This window comes from Panulirus ornatus, chromosome 5 (assembly GCF_036320965.1).
Source record: "Panulirus ornatus isolate Po-2019 chromosome 5, ASM3632096v1, whole genome shotgun sequence".
In the NCBI taxonomy this organism is placed as follows: Eukaryota; Metazoa; Arthropoda; class Malacostraca; order Decapoda; family Palinuridae; genus Panulirus; species Panulirus ornatus.
In genome coordinates, this window is record NC_092228.1 from 48,070,361 (window position 1) to 48,097,060 (window position 26,700).

General features: G+C 43.0%; 1 protein-coding gene across 3 annotated transcripts in view; it reads left to right on the top strand.

Annotated features, from left to right (window-relative positions):
* LOC139748772 (polyadenylate-binding protein 2-like) overlaps nt 1-26,700 on the top strand; it is a 284,468-nt gene that overhangs the window by 40,039 nt on the left and 217,729 nt on the right. For all 3 annotated transcript variants that reach the window (XM_071662207.1, XM_071662205.1, XM_071662206.1), the window contains exons 2-3: nt 2,020-2,170; nt 14,895-15,067. In XM_071662207.1, coding sequence (XP_071518308.1) covers nt 2,029-2,170; nt 14,895-15,067 — 315 coding nt within the window. In that variant the 5' untranslated portion in view covers nt 2,020-2,028. The remainder of the gene's footprint in view (nt 1-2,019; nt 2,171-14,894; nt 15,068-26,700) is intronic.

Below are 26,700 nucleotides of genomic sequence, written 5' to 3' on the forward strand. Positions count from 1 at the left end.
TATACCTTCTCCAGATCCATAAATGCTGCATACAAATCCATTTGCTTTTCTAAGTATTTCTCACATACATTCTTCAAAGCAAACACCTGATCCACACATCCTCTACCACTTTGAAACCACACTGCTCTTCCCCAATCTGATGCTCTGTACATGCCTTCACCCTCTCAATTAATACCCTCCCATATAATTTCCCAGGAATACTCAACAAACTTATACCTCTGTAATTTGAGCACTCACTCTTATCCCCTTTGCCTTTGTACAATTGCACTATGCAAACATTCCGCCAGTCCTCAGGCACCTCACCATGAGTCATACATACATTGAATAACCTTACCAACCAGTCAACAATACAGTCACCCCCTTTTTTTAATAAATTCCACTGCAATACCATCCAAACCTGCTGGCTTGCCAGCTTTCATCTTCTGCAAAGCTTTCACTACCTCTTCTCTTTTTACCAAATCATTCTCCCTAACCCTCTCACTTTGCACACCATCTTGACCAAAGCACCCTATATCTGCCACTCTATCATCAAACACATTGAACAAACCTTCAAAATACTCACTCCATCTCCTTCTCACATCTCCACTACTTGTTATTACCTCCCCATTAGCCCCCTTTACTGATATTCCCATTTGTTCCCTTGTCTTACGCACTTTATTTACCTCCTTCCAAAACATCTTTTTATTCTCCCTAAAATTTAATGATACTCTCTCACCCCAACTCTCATTTGCCCTTTTTTTTTTTTTTCACCTCTTGCACCTTTCTCTTGACCTCCTGCCTCTTTCTTTTATACATCTCCTACTCATTTGCATTATTTCCCTGCAAAAATTGTACAAATGCCTCTCTCTTCTCTGTCACTAATAATCTTACTTCTTCATCCCACCACTCACTACCCTTTCTAATCTGCCCACCTCCCACACTTCTCATGCCACAAGCATCTTTTGCACAAGCCAGCACAGCTTTCCTACATACATCCCATTCCTCCCCCACTCCCCTTACGTCCTTTGTTCTCACCATTTTCCATTCTGTAGTCAGTCTCTCCTGGTACTTCCTCACACAAGCCTCCTTCCCAAGCTCACTTACTCTCACCACTTTCTTCACCCCAACATTCTCTCTTCTTTTCTGAAAACCTCTACAAATCTTCACCTTTGCCTCCACAAGATAATCATCAGACATCCCTCCAGATGAACCTCTCAGCACATTAACATCCAAAAGTCTCTCCTTCGCGTGCCTATCAATTAACACGTAATCCAATAATGCTCTCTGGCCATCTATCCTACTTGTTGTGTAGTAATTAATGAAATTCTTGTCTTTGAATCAGGAAAGGATTTCAAAAGCTATTTTCCTCACCCACTCTACATTATTGTTCTCCTTTTGTAGAAAACTTGACAGAATGAGGGAGACTTTAAAGCTTTTTTCCTCACCTGTTTTACATTTGTTTCTTTTGTACAAAATCTTAAAGAATGAGAGAGACTTCAAAAGCTATTTTCCTCACCTGCTTTACATTCTCCTTTTGCCAGAAATTTGAAGGCTTAAGGGGGACTGCAGAAGCATGTTTTGCCACCAGCTTTACAATGTTTTCCTTCTTATGTAGAAAATTTGAAGGAATATGGTAGACTTAAAAACAATTTTCATCACCTACTCAACATTCTTTTCCTTCTTAGAAAATTTGAAGAAATAAAGGAGACTTCAAAAGATTGTTTTTCTCCCGCTCTACACACTTTTCCTTCTTTTGTAGTAGATTTAAAGGAATGAGGGATACTTCAAAAGCTTTTCGTTTTCCACACTTCCTCTACATTCTTTTCCTTTTTTGGAAGAATGTGTGAAGGATTGAAGGAGACTCAAAACCTATTTTCCTCAACCGCTGTCCTGTCTTTAATTTCTTTTGTAGAAAATTTGAAGGAGTTAAGGAAACTTCAAAAGGTATTTTTTTCTCATGTTTGATATTCTTTTCCATCTTTTGAAAGATAATTGAAGATACCTCTATTTTGTTGATATAAAAATTTATACATTTAACAGAAACCCCGAATGGATCAAGAGGAGTTGCAGTATGATGAAGGCGTGGATGCTGGTGAGGGTGGAGATGAGAGTTTTGTGGGCGGTGGAGAGGATGATCACCAGCTGAATGATACAGACCAGTCCATAGAAACAGAATTAGAAGCCATTAAAGGTAAGGAGTGAAGTGACATCGGTGTAGTGAGTCATCTCCAGAAATGTAAGTGTCCTTGTAAATAGTGAGATAAAGGATTTTTTTTTTTGTCTGAAATACATTGTAGATTTAGCAAAGCTTGAAGCCAGTGTTTTGGCTCGTGTCACATGAGAATAGCTAAATTTCTACATCATTTCCTGCCCTTCATATGGTGACAGTCTCCCAGGCAAGATGTTTAGTCAAGGGTTGTGGCATAGTAACCACTCTTATCCCTATATAGCAGCATATACTGCCTGCCAAGTTGTGAGATTGAAGACATTTTTGGGCTTAAGTATCAGTAATGGGGACTCTTTTGCCCTGGCCACCCCTTTAAGGGAGTTTTTGGAGGGAATGGGCTTCAGAGAGATATATAAACAGAGTATCTTTTCTTCTTGTGAGACGCTGCTTTGGAGAGATGAGTTTTTGCAGTTATCAGAACCTTACAATTTCGGCCATTGGTCCTTCATTGAAACTAATATGTCGTTATACCTCTCGGAGCCAAGATTGTTTCCAGATCATGGAGTGCTATGTTATAGAGGTTCAACCTGTGCCATGAGTTTCTGGGTAGTAGAGCCTTTGGATATTTTTTGCCAGCTCGTTAGGGTTGTAGACGACACATATCATGTATACATGCCTTGCTTTAAGTTGGATCCCTGTGTGCAATTTCACTATTGTGTAAGGAACCTACTTTTACCAGTTCCACTTTTCATTTGGTCAGAATTTGCTAGTAGGCAAGTGTTTACAGTAGAAAATGTGGCAGAACTTCAGTTGTTTTTCGTCTCTCTATATATTTATATTTATTTTGCTTTGTCTGTCTCCTGCGTTTGCGAGGTAGCGCAAGGAAACAGACGAAAGAAATGGCCCAACCCACCCCCATACACATGTATATACATACACGTCCACACACGCAAATATACATACCCATACATCTCTATGTACGCATATATATACACACACAGACATACATATATACCCATGCACACAATTCACACTGTCTGCCTATATTCATTCCCATCGCCACCTCGCCACACATGGAATAACATTCCCCTCCCCCCTCATGTGTGCAAGGTAGTGCTAGGAAAAGACAACAAAGGCCCCATTCGTTCACACTCAGTCTCTAGCTGTCATGCAATAATGCCCGAAACCACAGCTCCCTTTCCACACCCAGGCCCCACAGAACTTTCCATGGTTTACCCCAGGTGCTTCACATGCCCTGATTCAATCCATTGACAGCATGTTGACCCCGGTATACCACATCGATCCAATTCACTCTATTCCTTGCCCGCCTTTCACCCTCCTGCATGTTCAGGCCCCGATCACTCAAAATCTTTTTCACTCCATCTTTCCACCTCCAATTTGGTCTCCCACTTCTCCTCGTTCCCTCCACCTCTGACACATATATCCTCTTGGTCAATCTTTCCTCACTCATTCTCTCCATGTGCCCAAACCATTTCAACACACCCTCTTCTGCTCTCTCAACCACGCTCTTTTTATTTCCACACATCTCTCTTACCCTTACATTACTTACTCGATCAAACCACCTCACACCACACATTGTCCTCAAACATCTCATTTCCAGCACATCCACCCTCCTCTGGCACAACTCTATCCATAGCCCACGCCTCGCAACCATACAACATTGTTGGAACCACTATTCCTTCAAGCATAGCCATTTTTACTTTCTGAGATAATGTTCTCGACTTCCACACATTTTTCAAGGCTCCCAGGATTTTCGCCCCCTCCCCCACCCTATGATTCACTTCTGCTTCCATGGTTCCATCCGCTGCCAGATCCACTCCCAGATATCTAAAACACTTTACTTGCTCCAGTTTTTCTCCATTCAAACTTACCTCCCAATTGACTTGACCCTCAACCCTACTGTATCTAATAACCTTGCTCTTATTCACATTTACTCTTAACTTTCTTCTTTCACACACTTTACCAAACTCAGTCACCAGCTTCAGCATTTCTCACATGAATCAGCCACCAGCGCTGTATCATCAGCGAACAACTGACTCACTTCCCAAGCTCTCTCATCCCCAACAGACTTCATACTTGCCCCTCTTTCCAAAACTCTTGCATTCACCTCCCTAACAACCCCATCCATAAACAAATTAAACAACCATGGAGACATCACACACCCCTGCCGCAAACCTACATTCACTGAGAACCAATCACTTTCCTCTCTTCCTACATGTACACATGCCTTACATCCTCTATAAAAACTTTTCACTGCTTCTAACAACTTGCCTCCCACACCATATATTCTTAATACCTTCCACAGAGCATCTCTATCAACTCTATCATATGCCTTCTCCAGATCCATAAATGCTACATACAAATCCATTTGCTTTTCTAAGTATTTCTCACATACATTCTTCAAAGCAGACACCTGATCCACACATCCTCTACCACTTCTGAAACCACACTGCTTTTCCCCAATCTGATGCTCTGTACATGCCTTCACCCTCTCAATCATTACCCTCCCATATAATTTACTAGGAATACTCAACAAACTTATACCTCTGTAATTTGAGCACTCACTCTTATCCCCTTTGCCTTTATACAGTTGCACTATGCATGCATTCCGCCAATCCTCAGGCACCTCACCATGAGTCATACATACTTTAAATAACCTTACCAACCAGTCAACAATAGAGTCACCCCCTTTTTTAATAAATTCCACTGCAATACCATCCAAACCTGCTGCCTTGCTGGCTTTCATCTTCCGCAAAGCTTTTACTACCTCTTCTCTGTTTACCAAATCATTTTCCCTAACCCTCTCACTTTGCACACCACCTCGACCAAAACACCCTATATCTGCCACTCTGTCATCAAACACATTCAACAAACCTTCAAAATACTCACTCCATCTCCTTCTCACATCACCACTACTTGTTATCACCTCCCCATTAGCCCCCTTCACTGAAGTTCCCATTTGCTCCCTTTTCTTATGCACTTTATTTACCTCCTTCCAAAACATCTTTTTATTCTCCCTAAGATTTAATGATACTCTCTCACCCCAACTCTCATTTGCCCTCTTTTTCACCTCTTGCACCTTTCTCTTGACCTCCTGTCTCTTTCTTTTATACATCTCCCACTCATATATATATATATATATATTTTTTTTTTTTTTTTTTTTTTTTATACTTTGTCGCTGTCTCCCGCGTTTGCGAGGTAGCGCAAGGAAACAGAAGAAAGAAATGGCCCAACCCCCCCCCATACACATGTACGTACACACGTCCACACACGCAAATATACATACCTACACAGCTTTCCATGGTTTACCCCAGACGCTTCACATGCCTTGATTCAATCCACTGACAGCACGTCAACCCCTGTATACCACATCGCTCCAATTCACTCTATTCCTTGCCCTCCTTTCACCCTCCTGCATGTTCAGGCCCCGATCACACAAAATCTTTTTCACTCCATCTTTCCACCTCCAATTTGGTCTCCCTCTTCTCCTCGTTCCCTCCACCTCCGACACATATATCCTCTTGGTCAATCTTTCCTCACTCATTCTCTCCATGTGCCCAAACCATTTCAAAACACCCTCTTCTGCTCTCTCAACCATGCTCTTTTTATTTCCACACATCTCTCTTACCCTTACGTTACTTACTCGATCAAACCACCTCACACCACACATTGTCCTCAAACATCTCATTTCCAGCACATCCATCCTCCTGCGCACAACTCTATCCATAGCCCACGCCTCGCAACCATACAACATTGTTGGAACCACTATTCCTTCAAACATACCCATTTTTGCTTTCCGAGATAATGTTTTCGACTTCCACACATTTTTCAAGGCTCCCAAAATTTTCGCCCCCTCCCCCACCCTATGATCCACTTCCGCTTCCATGGTTCCATCCGCTGACAGATCCACTCCCAGATATCTAAAACACTTCACTTCCTCCAGTTTTTCTCCATTCAAACTCACCTCCCAATTGACTTGACCCTCAACCCTACTGTACCTAATAACCTTGCTCTTATTCACATTTACTCTTAACTTTCTTCTTCCACACACTTTACCAAACTCAGTCACCAGCTTCTGCAGTTTCTCACATGAATCAGCCACCAGCGCTGTATCATCAGCGAACAACAACTGACTCACTTCCCAAGCTCTCTCATCCCCAACAGACTTCATACTTGCCCCTCTTTCCAGGACTCTTGCATTTACCTCCCTAACAACCCCATCCATAAACAAATTAAACAACCATGGAGACATCACACACCCCTGCCGCAAACCTACATTCACTGAGAACCAATCACTTTCCTCTCTTCCTACACGTACACATGCCTTACATCCTCGATAAAAACTTTTCACTGCTTCTAACAACTTGCCTCCCACACCATATATTCTTAATACCTTCCACAGAGCATCTCTATCAACTCTATCATATGCCTTCTCCAGATCCATAAATGCTACATACAAATCCATTTGCTTTTCTAAGTATTTCTCACATACATTCTTCAAAGCAAACACCTGATCCACACATCCTCTACCACTTCTGAAACCGCACTGCTCTTCCCCAATCTGATGCTCTGTACATGCCTTCACCCTCTCAATCAATACCCTCCCATATAATTTACCAGGAATACTCAACAAACTTATACCTCTGTAATTTGAGCACTCACTCTTATCCCCTTTGCCTTTGTACAATGGCACTATGCACGCATTCCGCCAATCCTCAGGCACCTCACCATGAGTCATACATACATTAAATAACCTTACCAACCAGTCAACAATACAGTCACCCCCTTTTTTAATAAATTCCACTGCAATACCATCCAAACCTGCTGCCTTGCCGGCTTTCATCTTCCGCAAAGCTTTTACTACCTCTTCTCTGTTTACCAAATCATTTTCCCTAACCCTCTCACTTTGCACACCACCTCGACCAAAACACCCTATATCTGCCACTCTGTCATCAGACACATTCAACAAACCTTCAAAATACTCATTCCATCTCCTCTCACATCACCACTACTGTTATCACCTCCCCATTTACGCCCTTCACTGAAGTTCCCATTTGCTCCCTTGTCTTACGCACCCTATTTACCTCCTTCCAGAACATCTTTTTATTCTCCCTAAAATTTACTGATAGTCTCTCACCCCAACTCTCATTTGCCCTCTTTTTTCACCTCTTGCACCTTTCTCTTGACCTCCTGTCTCTTTCTTTTATACTTCTCCCACTCAATTGCATTTTTTCCCTGCAAAAATCGTCCAAATGCCTCTCTCTTCTCTTTCACTAATACTCTTACTTCTTCATCCCACCACTCACTACCCTTTCTAAACAGCCCACCTCCCACTCTTCTCATGCCACAAGCATCTTTTGCGCAATCCATCACTGATTCCCTAAATACATCCCATTCCTCCCCCACTCCCCTTACTTCCATTGTTCTCACCTTTTTCCATTCTGTACACAGTCTCTCCTGGTATATATATATATATATATATATATATATATATATAGCGGAAGTGGATCATAGGGTGGGGGAGGGGGCGAAAATTCTGGGGGCCTTGAAGAATGTGTGGAAGTCGAGAACATTATCTCGGAAAGCAAAAATGGGTATGTTTGAAGGAATAGTGGTTCCAACAATGTTGTATGGTTGCGAGGCGTGGGCTATGGATAGAGTTGTGCGCAGGAGGATGGATGTGCTGGAAATGAGATGTTTGAGGACAATGTGTGGTGTGAGGTGGTTTGATCGAGTGAGTAACGTAAGGGTAAGAGAGATGTGTGGAAATAAAAAGAGCTTGGTTGAGAGAGCAGAAGAGGGTGTTTTGAAGTGGTTTGGGCACATGGAGAGGATGAGTGAGGAAAGATTGACCAAGAGGATATATGTGTCGGAGGTGGAGGGAACGAGGAGAAGAGGGAGACCAAATTGGAGGTGGAAAGATGGAGTGAAAAAGATTTTGTGTGATCGGGGCCTGAACATGCAGGAGGGTGAAAGGAGGGCAAGGAATAGAGTGAATTGGAGCGATGTGGTATACCGGGGTTGACGTGCTGTCAGTGGATTGAATCAAGGCAGGTGAAGCGTCTGGGGTAAACCATGGAAAGCTGTGTAGGTATGTATATTTGCGTGTGTGGACGTATGTATTTACATGTGTATGGGGGGGGGTTGGGCCATTTCTTTCGTCTGTTTCCTTGCGCTACCTCGCAAACGCGGAGACAGCGACAAAGTATAATAAAAAAAAAATAATAATGACTCATGGTGAGGTGCCTGAGGATTGGCGGAATGCTTGCATAGTGCCATTGTACAAAGGCAAAGAGGATAAAAGTGAGTGCTCAAATTACAGAGGTATAAGTTTGTTGAGTATTCCTGGGAAATTATATGGGAGGGTATTGATTGAGAGGGTGAAGGCACGTACAGAGCATCAAACTGGGGAAGAGCAGTGTGATTTCGGAAATGGTAGAGGATGTGTGGATCAGGTGTTTGCTTTGAAGATTGTATGTGAGAAATACTTAGAAAAGCAAATCGATTTGTATGTAGCATTTATGGATCTGGAGAAGGCATATGATAAGAGTTGATAGAGATGCTCTGTGGAAGGTATTAAGAGTATATGGAGTGGGGGCAAGATGTTAGAGGCAGTGAAAACTTTTTATCAAGGATGTAAGGCATGTGTACATGTAGGAAGAGAGGAAAGTGATTGGTTCTCAGTGAATGTTGGTTTGCGGCAGGGGTGTGTGATGTCTCCATGGTGGTTTAATTTGTTTATGGATGGGTTTGTTAGGGAGGTTAATGCAAGAGTTTTGGAAAGAGGGGCAATTATGCAGTCTGTTGTGGATGAGAGAGCTTCGGAAGTGAGTCAGTTGTTGTTCGCTGATGATACAGCGCTGGTGGCTGATTCATGTGAGAAACTGCAAAAGCTGGTGACTGAGTTTGGTAAAGTGTGTGAAAGAAGAAAGCTGAGAGTAAATGTGAATAAGAGCAAGGTTATTAGGGATAGTAGGGTTGAGGGACAAGTCAATTGGGAGGTAAGTTTGAATGGAGAAAAACTGGAGGAAGTGAAGTGTTTTAGATATCTGGGAGTGGATTTGGCAGCGGATAGAACCATGGAAGCGGAAGCGAATCATTGGGTGGGGGAGGGGGCAAAAGTTCTGGGAGTGTTGAAGAATGTGTGGAAGTCGAGAACATTATCTCAGAAAGCAAAAATGGGTATGTTTGAAGGGATCGTGGTTCCGTCAATGTTATATGGTTGCAAGGCATAGGCTATAGATAGAGTTGTGTGGAGGAGGGTGAATGTGCTGGAAATGAGATGTTTGAGGACAATATGAGATGTGAGGTGGTTTGATTGAGTAAGTAATAATAGGGTGAGAGAGAGAGGTGTGGTAATAAAAAGAGTGTGGTTGAGAGAGCAGAAGAGGGTGTTTTGAAATGGTTCGGTCACATGGAGAGAATGAGTGAGGAAAGATTGACCAAGAGGATATATGTGTCAGAGAGGAGGGAACGAGGAGAAGTGGGAGACCAAATTGGAGGAGGAAGAATGGAGTGAAAACGATTCTGAGCAATTGGGGCCTAAACATGCAGAATGGTGAAATACGTGCATAGAATAGAATGGTTTGAAATGATGTGGTTTACTTCTGGTCGACATGCTGTCAATGGACTGAACTAGGGCATGTGAAGTATCCGGAATAAACCATGGAGAGGCCTGTGGGACCTGGATAGGGAGCTGTGGTTTTGGTGCATTACACAACAGCTTGAGAATGAGTGTGAGTGGATATAGCCTTTTTTCGTGTTTCCTGTGAGGTGGGATGGTACCGAGAATGAAGACAAACAAGCATTAATATGTATATGTATATGAATATCCCTGGGGATAGGGGAGAAAGAATACTTCCCACGTATTCCCTGCGTGTCGTAGAAGGCGACTAAAAGGGGAGGGAGCAGGGGGCTGGAAATCCTCCCCTCTTATTATTTTTTTTTAATTTTCCAAAAGAAGGAATAGAGAAGGGGGCCAGGTGAGGATATTCCCTTAAAGGCCCAGTTCTCTGTTCTTAACGCTACCTCGCTAACGCGGGAAATGGCGAATAGTTTGAAAGAAAAGAAAAATAGGGGCAAGTATGAAGTCTGTTGGGGATGAGAGAGCTTGGGAAGTGAGTCAGTTGTTGTTCGCTGATGATACAGCGCTGGTGGCTGATTCATGTGAGAAACTGCAGAAGCTGGTGACTGAGTTTGGTAAAGTGTGTGGAAGAAGAAAGTTAAGAGTAAATGTGAATAAGAGCAAGGTTATTAGGTACAGTAGGGTTGAGGGTCAAGTCAATTGGGAGGTGAGTTTGAATGGAGAAAAACTGGAGGAAATGAAGTGTTTTAGATATCTGGGAGTGGATCTGTCAGCGGATGGAACCATGGAAGCGGAAGTGGATCATAGGGTGGGGGAGGGGGCGAAAATTTTGGGAGCCTTGAAAAATGTGTGGAAGTCGAGAACATTATCTCGGAAAGCAAAAATGGGTATGTTTGAAGGAATAGTGGTTCCAACAATGTTGTATGGTTGCAAGGCGTGGGCTATGGATAGAGTTGTGCGCAGGAGGATGGATGTGCTGGAAATGAGATGTTTGAGGACAATGTGTGGTGTGAGGTGGTTTGATCGAGTAAGTAACGTAAGGGTAAGAGAGATGTGTGGAAATAAAAAGAGTGTGGTTGAGAGAGCAGAAGAGGGTGTTTTGAAATGGTTTGGGCACATGGAGAGAATGAGTGAGGAAAGATTGACCAAGAGGATATATGTGTCGGAGGTGGAGGGAACGAGGAGAAGAGGGAGACCAAATTGGAGGTGGAAAGATGGAGTGAAAAAGATTTTGTGTGATCGGGGCCTGAACATGCAGGAGGGTGAAAGGAGGGCAAGGAATAGAGTGAATTGGAGCGATGTGGTATACAGGGGTTGACGTGCTGTCAGTGGATTGAATCAAGGCATGTGAAGCGTCTGGGGTAAACCATGGAAAGCTGTGTAGGTATGTGTATTTGCGTGTGTGGACGTGTGTATGTACATGTGTATGGGGGGGGGGTTGGGCCATTTCTTTCGTCTGTTTCCTTGCGCTACCTCGCAAACGCGGGAGACAGCGACAAAGTATAAAAAAAAAAAAAAAAAAAAAAAAAAAAATATATATATATATATATATATATATATATATATATATATATATATATATATATATATGATTGAGAGGGTGAAGGCATGTACAGAGCATCAGATTGGGGAAGAGCAGTGTGGTTTCAGAAGTGGTAGAGGATATGTGGATCAGGTGTTTGCTTTGAAGAATGTATGTGAGAAATATTTAGAAAAGCAAATGGATTTGTATGTAGCATTTATGGATCTGGAGAAGGCATATGATAGAGTTGATAGAGATGCTCTGTGGAAGGTATTAAGAATATATGGTGTGGGAGGCAAGTTGTTAGAAGCAGTGAAAAGTTTTTATCGAGGATGTAAGGCATGTGTACGTGTAGGAAGAGAGGAAAGTGATTGGTTCTCAGTGAATGTAGGTTTGCGGCAGGGGTGTGTGATGTCTCCATGGTTGTTTAATTTGTTTATGGATGGGGTTGTTAGGGAGGTGAATGCAAGAGTTTTGGAAAGAGGGGCAAGTATGAAGTCTGTTGGAGATGAGAGAGCTTGGGAAGTGAGTCAGTTGTTGTTCGCTGATGATACAGCACTGGTGGCTGATTCATGTGAGAAACTGCAGAAGCTGGTGACTGAGTTTGGTAAAGTGTGTGAAAGAAGAAAGTTAAGGGTAAATGTGAATAAGAGCAAGGTTATTAGATACAGTAGGGTTGAGGGTCAAGTCAATTGGGAGGTAAGTTTGAATGGAGAAAAACTGGAGGAAATAAAGTGTTTTAGATATCTGGGAGTGGATCTGGCAGCGGATGGAACCATGGAAGCGGAAGTGGATCATGGGGTGGGGGAGGGGGTGAAAATTCTGGGAGCCTTGAAGAATGTGTGGAAGTCGAGAACATTATCTCGGAAAGCAAAAATGGGTATGTTTGAGGGAATAGTGGTTCCAACAATGTTGTATGGTTGCGAGGCGTGGGCTATGGATAGAGTTGTGCGCAGGAGGATGGATGTGCTGGAAATGAGATGTTTGAGGACAATGTGTGGTGTGAGGTGTTTGATCGAGTAAGTAACGTAAGGGTAAGAGAGATGGGTGGAAATAAAAAGAGCGTGGTTGAGAGAGCAGAAGAGGGTGTTTTGAAATGGTTTGGGCACATGGAGAGAATGAGTGAGGAAAGATTAACCAGGAGGATATATGTGTCGGAGGTTTAGGGAACGAGGAGAAGAGGGAGACCAAATTGGAGGTGGAAAGATGGAGTGAAAAAGATTTTGTGTGATCCGGGCCTGAACATGCAGGAGGGTGTAAGGAGGGCAAGGAATAGAGTGAATTGGAGCGATGTGGTATACCGGGGTTGACGTGCTGTCAGTGGATTGAATCAAGGCAGGTGAAGCGTCTGGGGTAAACCATGGAAAGCTGTGTAGGTATGTATATTTGCGTGTGTGGACGTATGTATATACATGTGTATGGGGGTGGGTTGGGCCATTTCTTTCGTCTGTTTCCTTGCGCTACCTCGCAAACGTGGGAGACAGCGACAAAGCAAAAAAAAAAACAAAAAAAATATATATATATATATATATATATATATATATATATATATATATATATATATATATATATATATCCTACCCTCTCGTTTTTTTTTTTTTTTTTTTTTTTTTTTTTTTTTTTTTTTCCAAAAGAAGGAACAGAGAAGAGGTCCAGGTGAGGATATTCCCTCAAAGGCCCAGTCCTCTGTTCTTAACGCTACCTCGCTATCGCGGGAAATAGCGAATAGCATAAAAAAAAAATATATATATATATATATATATATATATATATATATATATATATATATATATATATATATATATATATATATATATTATCCCTGGGGATAGGGGAGAAAGAATGCTTCCCACGTATTCCCTGCGTGTCATAGAAGGCGACTAAAAGGGAAGGGAGCAGGGGGCTGGAAATCCTCCCCTCTCTTTCTTAGTTTTCCAAAAGAAGGAACAGAAAAGGGGGCCAGGTGAGGGTATTCCCTCAAAGGCCCAGTCCTCTGTTCTTAACGCTACCTCGCTAATGCGGGAAATGGCGAAAAGTTTGAAAAAAAAATATATATATATATATATATTTTTTTTTTTCTTTTATTATACTTTGTCGCTGTCTCCCGCGTTTGCGAGGTAGCGCAAGGAAACAGACGAAAGAAATGGCCCAACCCCCCCCCCCCCCATACACATGTATATACATACGTCCACACACGCAAATATACATACCTACACAGCTTTCCATGGTTTACCCCAGACGCTTCACATGCCTTGCTTCAATCCACTGACAGCACGTCAACCCCGGTATACCACATCGCTCCAATTCACTCTATTCCTTGCCCTCCTTTCACCCTCCTGCATGTTCAGGCCCCGATCACACAAAATCTTTTTCACTCCATCTTTCCACCTCCAATTTGGTCTCCCTCTTCTCCTTGTTCCCTCCACCTCCGACACATATATCCTCTTGGTCAATCTTTCCTCACTCATCCTCTCCATGTGCCCAAACCACTTCAAAACACCCTCTTCTGCTCTCTCAACCACGCTCTTTTTATTTCCACGCATCTCTCTTACCCTTACGTTACTCACTCGATCAAACCACCTCACACCACACATTGTCCTCAAACATCTCATTTCCAGCACATCCATCCTCCTGCGCACAACTCTATCCATAGCTCACGCCTCGCAACCATACAACATTGTTGGAACCACTATTCCTTCAAACATACCCATTTTTGCTTTCCGAGATAATGTTCTTGACTTCCACACATTTTTCAAGGCCCCCAGGATTTTCGCCCCTTCCCCCACCCTATGATCCACTTCCGCTTCCATGGTTCCATCCGCTGCCAGATCCACTCCCAGATATCTAAAACACTTCACTTCCTCCAGTTTTTCTCCATTCAAACTCACCTCCCAATTGACTTGACCCTCAACCCTACTGTACCTAATAACCTTGCTCTTATTCACATTTACTCTTAACTTTCTTCTTCCACACACTTTTCCAAACTCAGTCACCAGCTTCTGCAGTTTCTCACATGAATCAGCCACCAGCGCTGTATCATCAGCGAACAACAACTGACTCACTTCCCAAGCTCTCTCATCCCCAACAGACTTCATACTTGCCCCTCTTTCCAAAACTCTTGGATTTACCTCCCTAACAACCCCATCCATAAACAAATTAAACAACCATGGAGACATCACACACCCCTGCCGCAAACCTACATTCACTGAGAACCAATCACTTTCCTCTCTTCCTACACGTACACATGCCTTACATCCTCGATAAAAACTTTTCACTGCTTCTAACAACTTTCCTCCCACACCATATATTCTTAATATATATATATATATATATATATATATATATATATATATGATTTCTCTGAGTTTTGTGTTGAACATAATTCATGCATAAAGTGAGGGATTGGTATGATAATTTTTACTGCACTGACCTCGGCATTTAAGAAGTGTGTCATATAGAAAATTGGCACATGAGAAGCTAGGGCTTCCTTAGAATTGGATTTGTTTGTTTTTGTACCTTGCATATACAGGAAATGGCAATAAAATGTGAAAAAAATTGAATTGTATATTTTAAAGCTTATCATTATTGTTCTGTATTTATCAATAGATTTACCTTTTTAGCACGAGTCAGGGAAATGGAAGAAGAGGCTGAGAAAATTCGTCAGATTCAGTCAGAAGTGGACAAACAGATGAACTTAGGTTCACCTCCAGGTGCTGCAGGAGCAACATCTCCATTAAATATGTCTTTGGAAGAAAAGATGGAAGTGGATGCACGTTCAATATATGTTGGTAATGTAAGTATAGTGAGCACTGTATTTTGGTTAGATTCTCATGCCTTGTATAAGATAATCATTCTGTATATTTTAATACCAAAGTCATGTAAAAGTTTAGGAGATGGTCTTGGCTTAAATTCAAGTAATGTTGCATGATATTAGTGTAATGCAATTTGTCATTGGATAGGACCTGTCATTAACACATAGGTGTATGACTGAACCAGCCATTTCATGTTCCTTTCACTCTGTCCCTTCAGTTATGACTATGATGTGCTGGCTGGCTATGCATGTTGCACAGTTATATGTTGATTCATTATGATTATCATTATTATTTTATATGAAAAATTATGAATTTTATTTTTTCTCTTACTTGTTCACCTTTTCTTGCATTAGCAAGGTAGTGCCAGGAGCAGATGAAGAAAAGGCCTCAGCCACTCACTCCTACTTTGTAGCTGTTATGTGCAATCCACCAAAACCACAGTACCCTATTCACAATCATGTCCCATAAACCTCTCTGTGGTTTCTCCAAGCTGCTTCACTTTCCCCTGGTTTAATCCATTGACAGCACATTACCCACTGTTATACTACATTGCTCCAGTTTACTGTATCCTGTTCATTACCTTTCGCCATCTTCCATCTTTAGACCTCAGACCACCTACAACAATTTTTACTTGACCCCTCCCCTTTTGATATACATATATATATATATATATATATATATATATATATATATATATATGTCTGTTGGGGATGAGAGAGCTTGGGAAGTGAGTCAGTTGTTGTTCGCTGATGATACAGCACTGGTGGCTGATTCATGTGAGAAACTGCAGAAGCTGGTGACTGAGTTTGGTAAAGTGTGTGAAAGAAGAAAGTTAAGAGTAAATGTGAATAAGAGCAAGGTTATTAGGTACAGTAGGGTTGAGGGTCAAGTCAATTGGGAGGTGAGTTTGAATGGAGAAAAACTGGAGGAAGTGAAGTGTTTTAGATATCTGGGAGTGGATCTGGCAGCGGATGGAAACATGGAAGCGGAAGTGGATCATAGGGTGGGGGAGGGGGCGCAAATTCTAGGAGCCTTGAAGAATGTGTGGAAGTCGAGGACATTATCTTGGAAAGCAAAAATGGGTATGTTTGAAGGAATAGTAGTTCCAACAATGTTGTATGGTTGCGAGGCGTGGACTATGGATAGAGTTGTGCGCAGGAGGATGGATGTGCTGGAAATGAGATGTTTGAGGAAAGTGTGTGGTGTGAGGTGGTTTGATCGAGTAAGTAACGTAAGGGTAAGAGAGATGTGTGGTAATAAAAAGAGCGTGGTTGAGAGAGCAGAAGAGGGTGTTTTGAAATGGTTTGGTCACATGGAGAGAATGAGTGAGGAAAGATTGACCAAGAGGATATATGTGTCGGAGGTGGAGGGAACGAGGAGAAGAGGGAGACCAAGTTGGAGGTGGAAAGATGGAGTGAAAAAGATTTTGTGTGATCGGGGCCTGAACATGCAGGAGGGTGAAAGGAGGGCAAGGAATAGAGTGAATTGGAGCGATGTGGTATACCGGGGTTGACGTACTGTCAGTGGATTGAATCAAGGCATGTGAAGCGTCTGGGGTAAACCATGGAAAGCTGTGTAGGTATGTATATTTGCGTGTGTGGACGTATGTATATACATGCGTAAGGGGGTGGGTTGGGCCATTTCTTTCGTCTGTTTCCTTGCGCTACCTCGCAAACGCGGGAGACAGCGACAAAGCAAAAAAAAAAAATATATATATTTATTATTTTATATTATTATACTTTGTCGCTGTCTCCCGCGTTTGCGAGGTAGCGCAAGGAAACAGACGAAAGAAATTGCCCAACCCCCCCCATACACATGTATATACATACGTCCACACACGCAAATATACATACCTACACAGCTTTCCATGGTTTACCCCAGACGCTTCACATGCCTTGATTCAATCCACTGACAGCACGTCAACCCCGGTATACCACATCGCTCCAATTCACTCTATTCCTTGCCCTCCTTTCACCCTCCTGCATGTTCAGGCCCCGATCACACAAAATCTTTTTCACTCCATCTTTCCACCTCCAATTTGGTCTCCCTCTTCTCCTCGTTCCCTCCACCTCCGACACATATATCCTCTTGGTCAATCTTTCCTCACTCATTCTCTCCATGTGCCCAAACCACTTCAAAACACCCTCTTCTGCTCTCTCAACCACGCTCTTTTTATTTCCACACATCTCTCTTACCCTTACGTTACTCACTCGATCAAACCACCTCACACCACACATTGTCCTCAAACATCTCATTTCCAGCACATCCATCCTCCTGCGCACAACTCTATCCATAGCCCACGCCTCGCAACCATACAACATTGTTGGAACCACTATTCCTTCAAACATACCCATTTTTGCTTTCCGAGATAATGTTCTCGACTTCCACACATTCTTCAAGGCCCCCAGAATTTTCGCCCCCTCCCCCACCCTTTGATCCACTTCCGCTTCCATGGTTCCATCCGCTGCCAGATCCACTCCCAGATATCTAAAACACTTCACTTCCTCCAGTTTTTCTCCATTCAAACTCACCTCCCAATTGACTTGACCCTCAACCCTACTGTACCTAATAACCTTGCTCTTATTCACATTTACTCTTAACTTTCTTCTTCCACACACTTTACCAAACTCAGTCACCAGCTTCTGCAGTTTCTCACATGAATCAGCCACCAGCGCTGTATCATCAGCGAACAACAATTGACTCACTTCCCAAGGTCTCTCATCCCCAACAGACTTCATACTTGCCCCTCTTTCCAAAACTCTTGCATTTACCTCCCTAACAACCCCATCCATAAACAAATTAAACAACCATGGAGACATCACACACCCCTGCTGCAAACCTACATTCACTGAGAACCAATCACTTTCCTCTCTTCCTATACGTACACATGCCTTACATCCTCGATAAAAACTTTTCACTGCTTCTAACAACTCTCCTCCCACACCATATATTCTTACTACCTTCCACAGAGCATCTCTATCAACTCTATCATATGCCTTCTCCAGATCCATAAATGCTACATACAAATCCATTTGCTTTTCTAAGTATTTCTCACATACATTCTTCAAAGCAAACAACTGATCCACACATCCTCTACCACTTCTGAAACCACACTGCTCTTCCCCAATCTGATGCTCTGTATATGCCTTCACCCTCTCAATCAATACCCTCCCGTATAATTTACCAGGAATACTCAACAAACTTATACCTCTGTATTTTATTTATTTATTTTTTAAACTTTGTCGCTGTCTCCCCCAACCCACCGACAGACATATGCATATACATTCATGTCCATACATGCACATATACATACCTATACATTTCAATGTATACATATATATACATACACAAACATATACGTATATACACTTTTAAATAATTCATACTTGCTCCCTTTATTCATTCCCATCACCACCCTGCTGCACATGAAATGACAAACCCCTCCCCCTGCATGCGTGTGAGGTAACGCTAGGAAAAGACAACAAAGGCCACGTTCGTTCACACTCAGTCTCTAGCTGTCATGTATAATACACTGAAACCACAGCTCCCTTTCCACATCCAGGCCCCACAAAACTTACCATGGTTTACCCTAGATGCTTCACATGCCCTGGTTCAATCCATTGACAGCACATGGACCCTGGGATACCACATCGTTCCAATTCACTCTATTCCTTGCCCGCCTTTCACCCTCCTGCATGTTCAGGCCCCGATTGCTCAAAATCTTTTTCACTCCATCTTTCCACCTCCAATTTGGTCTCCCGCTTCTCGTTCCCTCCACCTCTGACACATATAATCTCATTATCAATTTTTCTTCACGCATTTTCTCCATTTATATATTTATTTTATTTATATATTTTGCTTTGTCGCTGTCTCCCACATTTGCGAGGTAACGCAAGGAAACAGACGAAAGAAATGGCCCAACCCACCCCCATACACATGTATATACACACACACGACCACACACGCAAATATACATTCCTATACATCTCAATGTATACATATATATACACACACAGACACATACATATATATCCATGCACACAATTCACACTGTCTTCCTTTATTCATTCCCATCGCCACCTCACCACACATGGAATACCATCCCCCTCCCCCCTCATGTGTGTGGGGTAGCGCTAGGAAAAGACAACAAAGGCCTCATTCGTTCACACTCAGTCTCTAGCTGTCATGCAATAATGCCCGAAACCACAGCTCCCTTTCCACATCCAGGCCCCACCCAGCTTTCCATGGTTTACCCCAGACGCTTTACATGCCCTGATTCAATCCACTGACAGCACGTCAACCCCGGTATACCACATCGATCCAATTCACTCTATTCCTTGCCCGCCTTTCACCCTCCTGCATGTTCAGGCCCCAATCACTCAAAATCTTTTTCACTCCATCTTTCCACCTCCAGTTTGGTCTCCCACTTCTCCTCCTTCCCTCCACCTCCGACACATATATCCTCTTGGTCAATCTTTCCTCACTCACTCTCTCCATGTGCCCAGACCATTTCAAAACACCCTCTTCTGCTCTCTCAACCATGCTCTTTTTATTTCCACACATCTCTCTTACCCTTACATTTACTCGATCAAACCACCTCACACCACACATTGTCCTCAAACATCTCATTTCCAGCACATCCACATTCCTGCGCACAACTCTATCCATAGCCCACGCCTCGCAACCATACAACATTGTTGGAACCACTATTCCTTCAAACATACCCATTTTTGCTTTCCGAGATAATGTTCTCGACTTCCACACATTCTTCAAGGCTCCCAGGATTTTCGCCCCCTCCCCCACCCTATGTTTCACTTACGCTTCCATGGTTCCATCCGCTGCCAGATCCACTCCCAGATATCTAAAACACTTTACTTGCTCCAGTTTTTCTCCATTCAAACTTACCTCCCAATTGACTTGACCCTCAACCCTACTGTACCTAATGACCTTGCTCTTATTCACATTTACTCTTAACTTTCTTCTTTCACACACTTTACCAAACTCAGTCACCAGCTTCTGCAGTTTCTCACATGAATCAACCACCAGCGCTGTATCATCAGCGAACAACAACTGACTCACCTCCCAAGCTCTCTCATCCACAACAGACTTTATTCTTGCCCCTCTTTCCAAAACTCTTGCATTCACCTCCCTAACAACCCCATCCATAAACAAATTAAACAACCATGGAGACATCACACACCCCTGCCGCAAACCTACATTCACTGAGAACCAGTCACTTTCCTCTCTTCCTATACGTACACATGCCTTACATCCTCGATAAAAACTTTTCACTGCTTCTAGCAACTTGCCACCCACACCATATATTCTTAATACCTTCCACAGAGCATCTCTATCAACTCGTATCATATGCCTTCTCCAGATCCATAAATGCTACATACAAATCCATTTGCTTTTCTAAGTATTTCTCACATACATTCTTCAAAGCAAACACCAGATCCACACATCCTCTACCACTTCTGAAACTACACTGCTCTTCCCCAATCTGATGCTCTGTACATGCCTTCACCCTCTCAATCAATACCCTCCCATATAATTTACCAGGAATACTCAACAAACTTATACCTCTGTAATTTGAGCACTCACTCTTATCCCCTTTGCCTTTGTACAGTGGCACTATGCACGCATTCCGCCAATCCTCAGGCACCTCACCATGAGTCATACATACATTAGATAACCTTGCCAACCAGTCAACAATACAGTCACCCCCTTTTTTAATAAATTCCACTGCAATACCATCCAAACCTGCTGCCTTGCCGGCTTTCATCTTCTGCAAAGCTTTTACTACCTCTTCTCTGTTTACCAAATCATTTTCCCCAACCCTCTCACTTTGCACACCACCTCGACCAAGACACCCTATATCTGCCACTCTATCATCAAACACATTCAACAAACCTTCAAACCTTTATATATTTATTATTATTTTTTATTTTGCTTTGTCGCTGTCTCCCGCATTAGCGAGGTAGCGCAAGGAAACAATTGAAAGAATGGCCCAACCCACCCACATACACATGTATATACATACACGTCCACACACGTAAATATACATACCTATACATCTCAATGTATACATATATATACACACAGACATATACATATATACACATGTACATAATTCATACTATTTATTTTTTTATTATACTTTGTCGCTGTCTCCCGCGTTTGCGAGGTAGCGCAAGGAAACAGACGAAAGAAATTGCCCAACCCCCCCCCCCATACACATGTATATACATACATCCACACACGCAAATATACATACCTACACAGCTTTCCATGGTTTACCCCAGACGCTTCACATGCCTTGATTCAATCCACTGACAGCACGTCAACCCCGGTATACCACATCGCTCCAATTCACTCTATTCCTTGCCCTCCTTTCACCCTCCTGCATGTTCAGGCCCCGATCACACAAAATCTTTTTCACTCCATCTTTCCACCTCCAATTTGGTCTCCCTCTTCTCCTCGTTCCCTCCACCTCCGACACATATATCCTCTTGGTCAATCTTTCCTCACTCATTCTCTCCATGTGCCCAAACCACTTCAAAACACCCTCTTCTACTCTCTCAACCACGCTCTTTTTATTTCCACACATCTCTCTTACCCTTACGTTACTCACTCGATCAAACCACCTCACACCACACATTGTCCTCAAACATCTCATTTCCAGCACATCCATCCTCCTGCGCACAACTCTATCCATAGCCCACGCCTCGCAACCATACAACATTGTTGGAACCACTATTCCTTCAAACGTACCCATTTTTGCTTTCCGAGATAATGTTCTCGACTTCCACACATTCTCCAAGGCCCCCAGAATTTTCGCCCCCTCCCCCACCCTATGATCCACTTCCGCTTCCATGGTTCCATCCGCTGCCAGATCCACTCCCAGATATCTAAAACACTTCACTTTCTCCAGTTTTTCTCCATTCAAACTCACCTCCCAATTGACTTGACCCTCAACCCTACTGTACCTAATAACCCTGCTCTTATTCACATTTACTCTTAACTTTCTTCTTCCACACACCTCACCAAACTCAGTCACCAGCTTCTGCAGTTTCTCACATGAATCAGCTACCAGCGCTGTATCATCAGCGAACAACAACCAACTCACTTCCCAAGCTCTCTCATCCCCAACAGACTTCATACTTGCCCCTCTTTCCAAAACTCTTGCATTTACCTCCCTAACAACCCCATCCATAAACAAATTAAACAACCATGGAGACATCACACACCCCTGCCGCAAACCTACACTCACTGAGAACCAATCACTTTCCTCTCTTCCTACACGCACACACGCCTCACATCCTCGATACATTCATACTATCTGCCCTTATTTATTCCCATCGCCACCCAGCCACACATAGAATAACAACCACCTCTCCCCTCGTGTGTGAGGTAGCGCTAGGAAAAGACAACAAAGGCCACATTCGTTCACACTCAGTCTCTAGCTGTCATGTAATAATGCACCGAAACCACAGCTCCCTTTCCACATCCAGGCCCCACAGAACTTTCCATGGTTTACCCCAGACACTTCACATGCCCTGGTTCAATCCATTGACAGCACGTCGATCCTGATATACCACATCGTTCCAATTCACTCTATATATATATATATATATATATATATTTATTTATTTATTTTGCTTTGTCGCTGTCTCCCGCGTTAGCGAGGTAGCGCAAGAAAACAGACAAATGAATGGCCCAACCCACCCACATGCACATGTATATACTTACACGTCTACACACACAAATATACATACCTATACATCTCAACGTATACATATATATACACACAGACATATACATATATACACATGTACATAATTCATATTGTCTGCCTTTATTCATTCCCATCGCCACCTCGCCACGCATGAAATAACAACCCCCTCCCCCCTCATGTGTGCGAGGTAGCGCTAGGAAAAGACAACAAAGTCCCCATTCGTTCACACTCAGTCTCTAGCTGTCATGTAATAATGCACCGAAATTGCAGGTCCCTTTCGACATCCAGGCCCCACAGAACTTTCCATGGTTTACCCCAGACGCTTCACATTCCCTGGTTCAATCCATTGACAGCACGTCGACCCTGGTATACCACATCGTTCCAATTCACTCTATTCCTTGCACGCCTTTCACCCTCCTGCATGTTCAGGCCCCGATCACTCAAAATCTTTTTCACTCCATCTTTCCACCTCCAATTTGGTCTCCCACTTCTTATTCCCTCCACCTCTGACACATATATCCTCTTGGTCAATCTTTCTTCATTCATTCTCTCCATGTGCCCAAACCATTTCAAAACACCCTCTTCTACTCTCTCTACCACACTCTTTTTGTTACCACACATCTCTCTTACCATATTATTACTTACTCGATCAAACCACCTCACACCACATATTGTCCTCAAACATTTCATTTCCAGCACATCCACCCTCCTGTGCACAAATCTATCCATAGCCCACGCCTTGCAACCATACAACATTGTTGGAACCACTTTTCCTTCAAACATACCCATTTTTGCTTTCTGAGATAATGTTCTCGACTTCCACACATTCTTCAAGGCTCCCAGAATTTTCGCCCCCTCCCCCACCCTATGGTTCACTTCCACTTCCATGGTTCCATCTGCTGCCAAATCCACTCCCAGATATCTAAAACACTTCACTTCCTCCAGTTTTTCTCCATTGAAACTTACCTCCCAATTGACTTGACCCTCAACCCTACTGTACCTAATAACCATGCTCTTATTCACATTTACTCTCAACTTTCTTCTTTCACACACTTTACCAAACTCAGTCACCAGCTTCTGCAGTTTCTCACATGAATCAGCTACCAGCGCTGTATCATCAGCGCACAACAACTGACTCACTTCCCAGGCTCTCTCATCCACAACAGACTGCATACTTGCCCCTCTTTCCAAAACTCTTGCATTCACCTCCCTAACAACCTCATCCATAAACAAATTAAACAACCATGGAGACATCACACACCCCTGCCGCAAACCTACATTCACTGAGAACCAATCACTTTCCTCTCTTCCTACATGTACACATGCCTTACATCCTCGATAAAAACTTTTCACTGCTTCTAATAACTTGCCTGTTGGGGATGAGAGAGCTTGGGAAGTGAGTCAGTTGTTGTTTGTTGATGATACAGCGCTGGTGGCTGATTCATGAGAGAAACTGCAGAAGCTGGTGACTGAGTTTGGTAAAGTGTGTGAAAGAAGAAAGTTAAGAGTAAATGTGAATAAGAGCAAAGTTATTAGATACAGTAGGGTTGAGGGTCAAGTCAATTGGGAGGTTAGTTTGAATGGAGAAAAACTGGAGGAAGTAAAATGTTTTAGATATCTGGGAGTGGATCTGGCAGTGGATGGAACCATGGAAGCGGAAGTGGATCATAGGGTGGGGAAGGGGGCGAAAATCCTGGGAGCCTTGAAGAATGTGTGGAAGTCAAGAACATTATCTCGGAAAGCAAAAATGGGTATGTTTGAAGGAAAAGTGGTTCCAACAATGTTGTATGGTTGTGAGGCATGGGCTATGGATAGAGTTGTGCGCAGGAGGATGGATGTGCTGGAAATGAGATGTTTGAGGACAATGTGTGGTGTGAGGTGGTTTGATCGAGTAAGTAACGTAAGGGTAAGAGAGATGTGTGGAAATAAAAGAGCGTGGTTGAGAGAGCAGAAGAGGGTGTTTTGAAATGGTTTGGGCACATGAAGAGAATGAGTGAGGAAAGATTGACCAAGAGGATATATGTGTCGGAGGTGGAGGGAAGGAGGAGAAGTGGGAGACCAAATTGGAGGTGGAAAGATGGAGTGAAAAAGATTTTGTGTGATCGGGGCCTGAACATGCAGGAGGGTGAAAAGAGGGCAAGGAATAGAGTGAATTGGATCGATGTGGTATACCGGGGTTGACGTGCTGTCAGTGGATTGAATCAGGGCATGTGAAGCGTCTGGGGTAAACCATGGAAAGCTGTGTAGGTATGTATATTTGCATGTGTGGACTTGTATGTATATACATGTGTATGGGGGTGGGTTGGGCCATTTCTTTCGTCTGTTTCCTTGCGCTACCTCGCAAAAGCAGGAGACAGCGACAAAGCAAAAAGAAAAAAAAAAATGACTCATGGTGAGGTGCCTGAGGATTGGCGGAATGCTTGAATAGTGCCATTGTACAAAGGCAAAGGGGATAAAAGTGAGTGCTCAAATTACAGAGGTATAAGTTTGTTGAGTATTCCTAGGAAATTATATGGGAGGGTTTTGATTGAGAGGGTGAAGACATGTACAGCGCATCAGATTGGGGAAAATCAGTGTGGTTTCAGAATTGGTAGAGAATGTGTGGATCAGGTGTTTGCTTTGAAGAATGTATGTGAGAAATACTTAGAAAAGGAAATGGATTTGTATGTAGCATTTATGGATCTGGTGAAGGCATATGATAGAGTTGATAGAGATGCTCGGTGGAAGGTATTAATAATATATGGTGTGGGAGGCAAGTTGTTAGAAGCAGTGAAAAGTTTTTATCGAGGATGTAAGGCATGTGTACGTGTAGGAAGAGAGGAAAGTGATTGGTTCTCAGTGAATGTTGGTTTGCAGCAGGGGTGTGTGATGTCTCCATGGTTGTTTAATTTGTTTATGGATGGGGTTGTTAGGGAGGTGAATGCAAGGGTTTTGGAAAGGGGCAAGTATGCCGTCTGTTGTGGATGAGAGAGCTTGGGAAGTGAGTCAGTTGGTGTTCGCTGATGATACAGCGCTAGTTGCTGGTTCGGGTGAGAAACTGCAGAAGCTGGTGACTGAGTTTGGTAAAGTGTGTGAAAGGAGAAAAAGAAAAGAAAAAGAAAAGAAAGAAGAAAGCTGAGAGTAAATGTGAATAAGAGCAAGGTTATTAGGTTCAGTAGAGTTGAGGGACAAGGCAACTGGGAGGTAAGTTTGAATGGAGAAAAACTGGAGGAAGTAAATTGTTTTAGATATCTCGGAGTAGATTTGGCAGTGGATGGAACCATGGAAGCAGAAGTGAATCATAGGGTGGGGGAGGGAGCGAAAGTTTTGGGAGCGTTGAAAAATGTGTAGAAGTCGAGAACGTTATCTCCGAAAGCAAAAATGGGTATGTTTGAAGGAATAGTGGTTCCAACAATGTTATATGGTTGCGAGGCGTGGGCTATGGATAGAGTTGTGCGGAGGAGGGTGGATGTGCTGGAAATGAGATGTTTGAGGACAATATGTGGTGTGAGATGGTTTGTTGGAGTAAGTAATGAAAGGGTGAGAGAGATGTGTTTTAATAAAAAGAGTGTGGTTGAGAAAGTAGAAGAGGGTGTTTTGAAATGGTTTGGTCACATGGAGAGAATGAGTGAGGAAAGATTGACCAAGAGGATATATGTGTCAGAGGTGGAGGGAACGAGGAGAAGTGGGAGACCAAATTGGAGGTGGAAAGATGGGAGTGAAAAAGATTTTGAGTGATTGGGGCCTGAACATGCAGGGGGGTGAAAGGCATGCAGGGAACAGAGTGAATTGGAACGATGTGGTATATCGGGGTCAATGTACTGTCAGTGGATTGAACCAGGGCATGTGAAGTGTGTGGGGTAAACCATGGAAAGTTGTGTGGGGCCTGGATGTGGA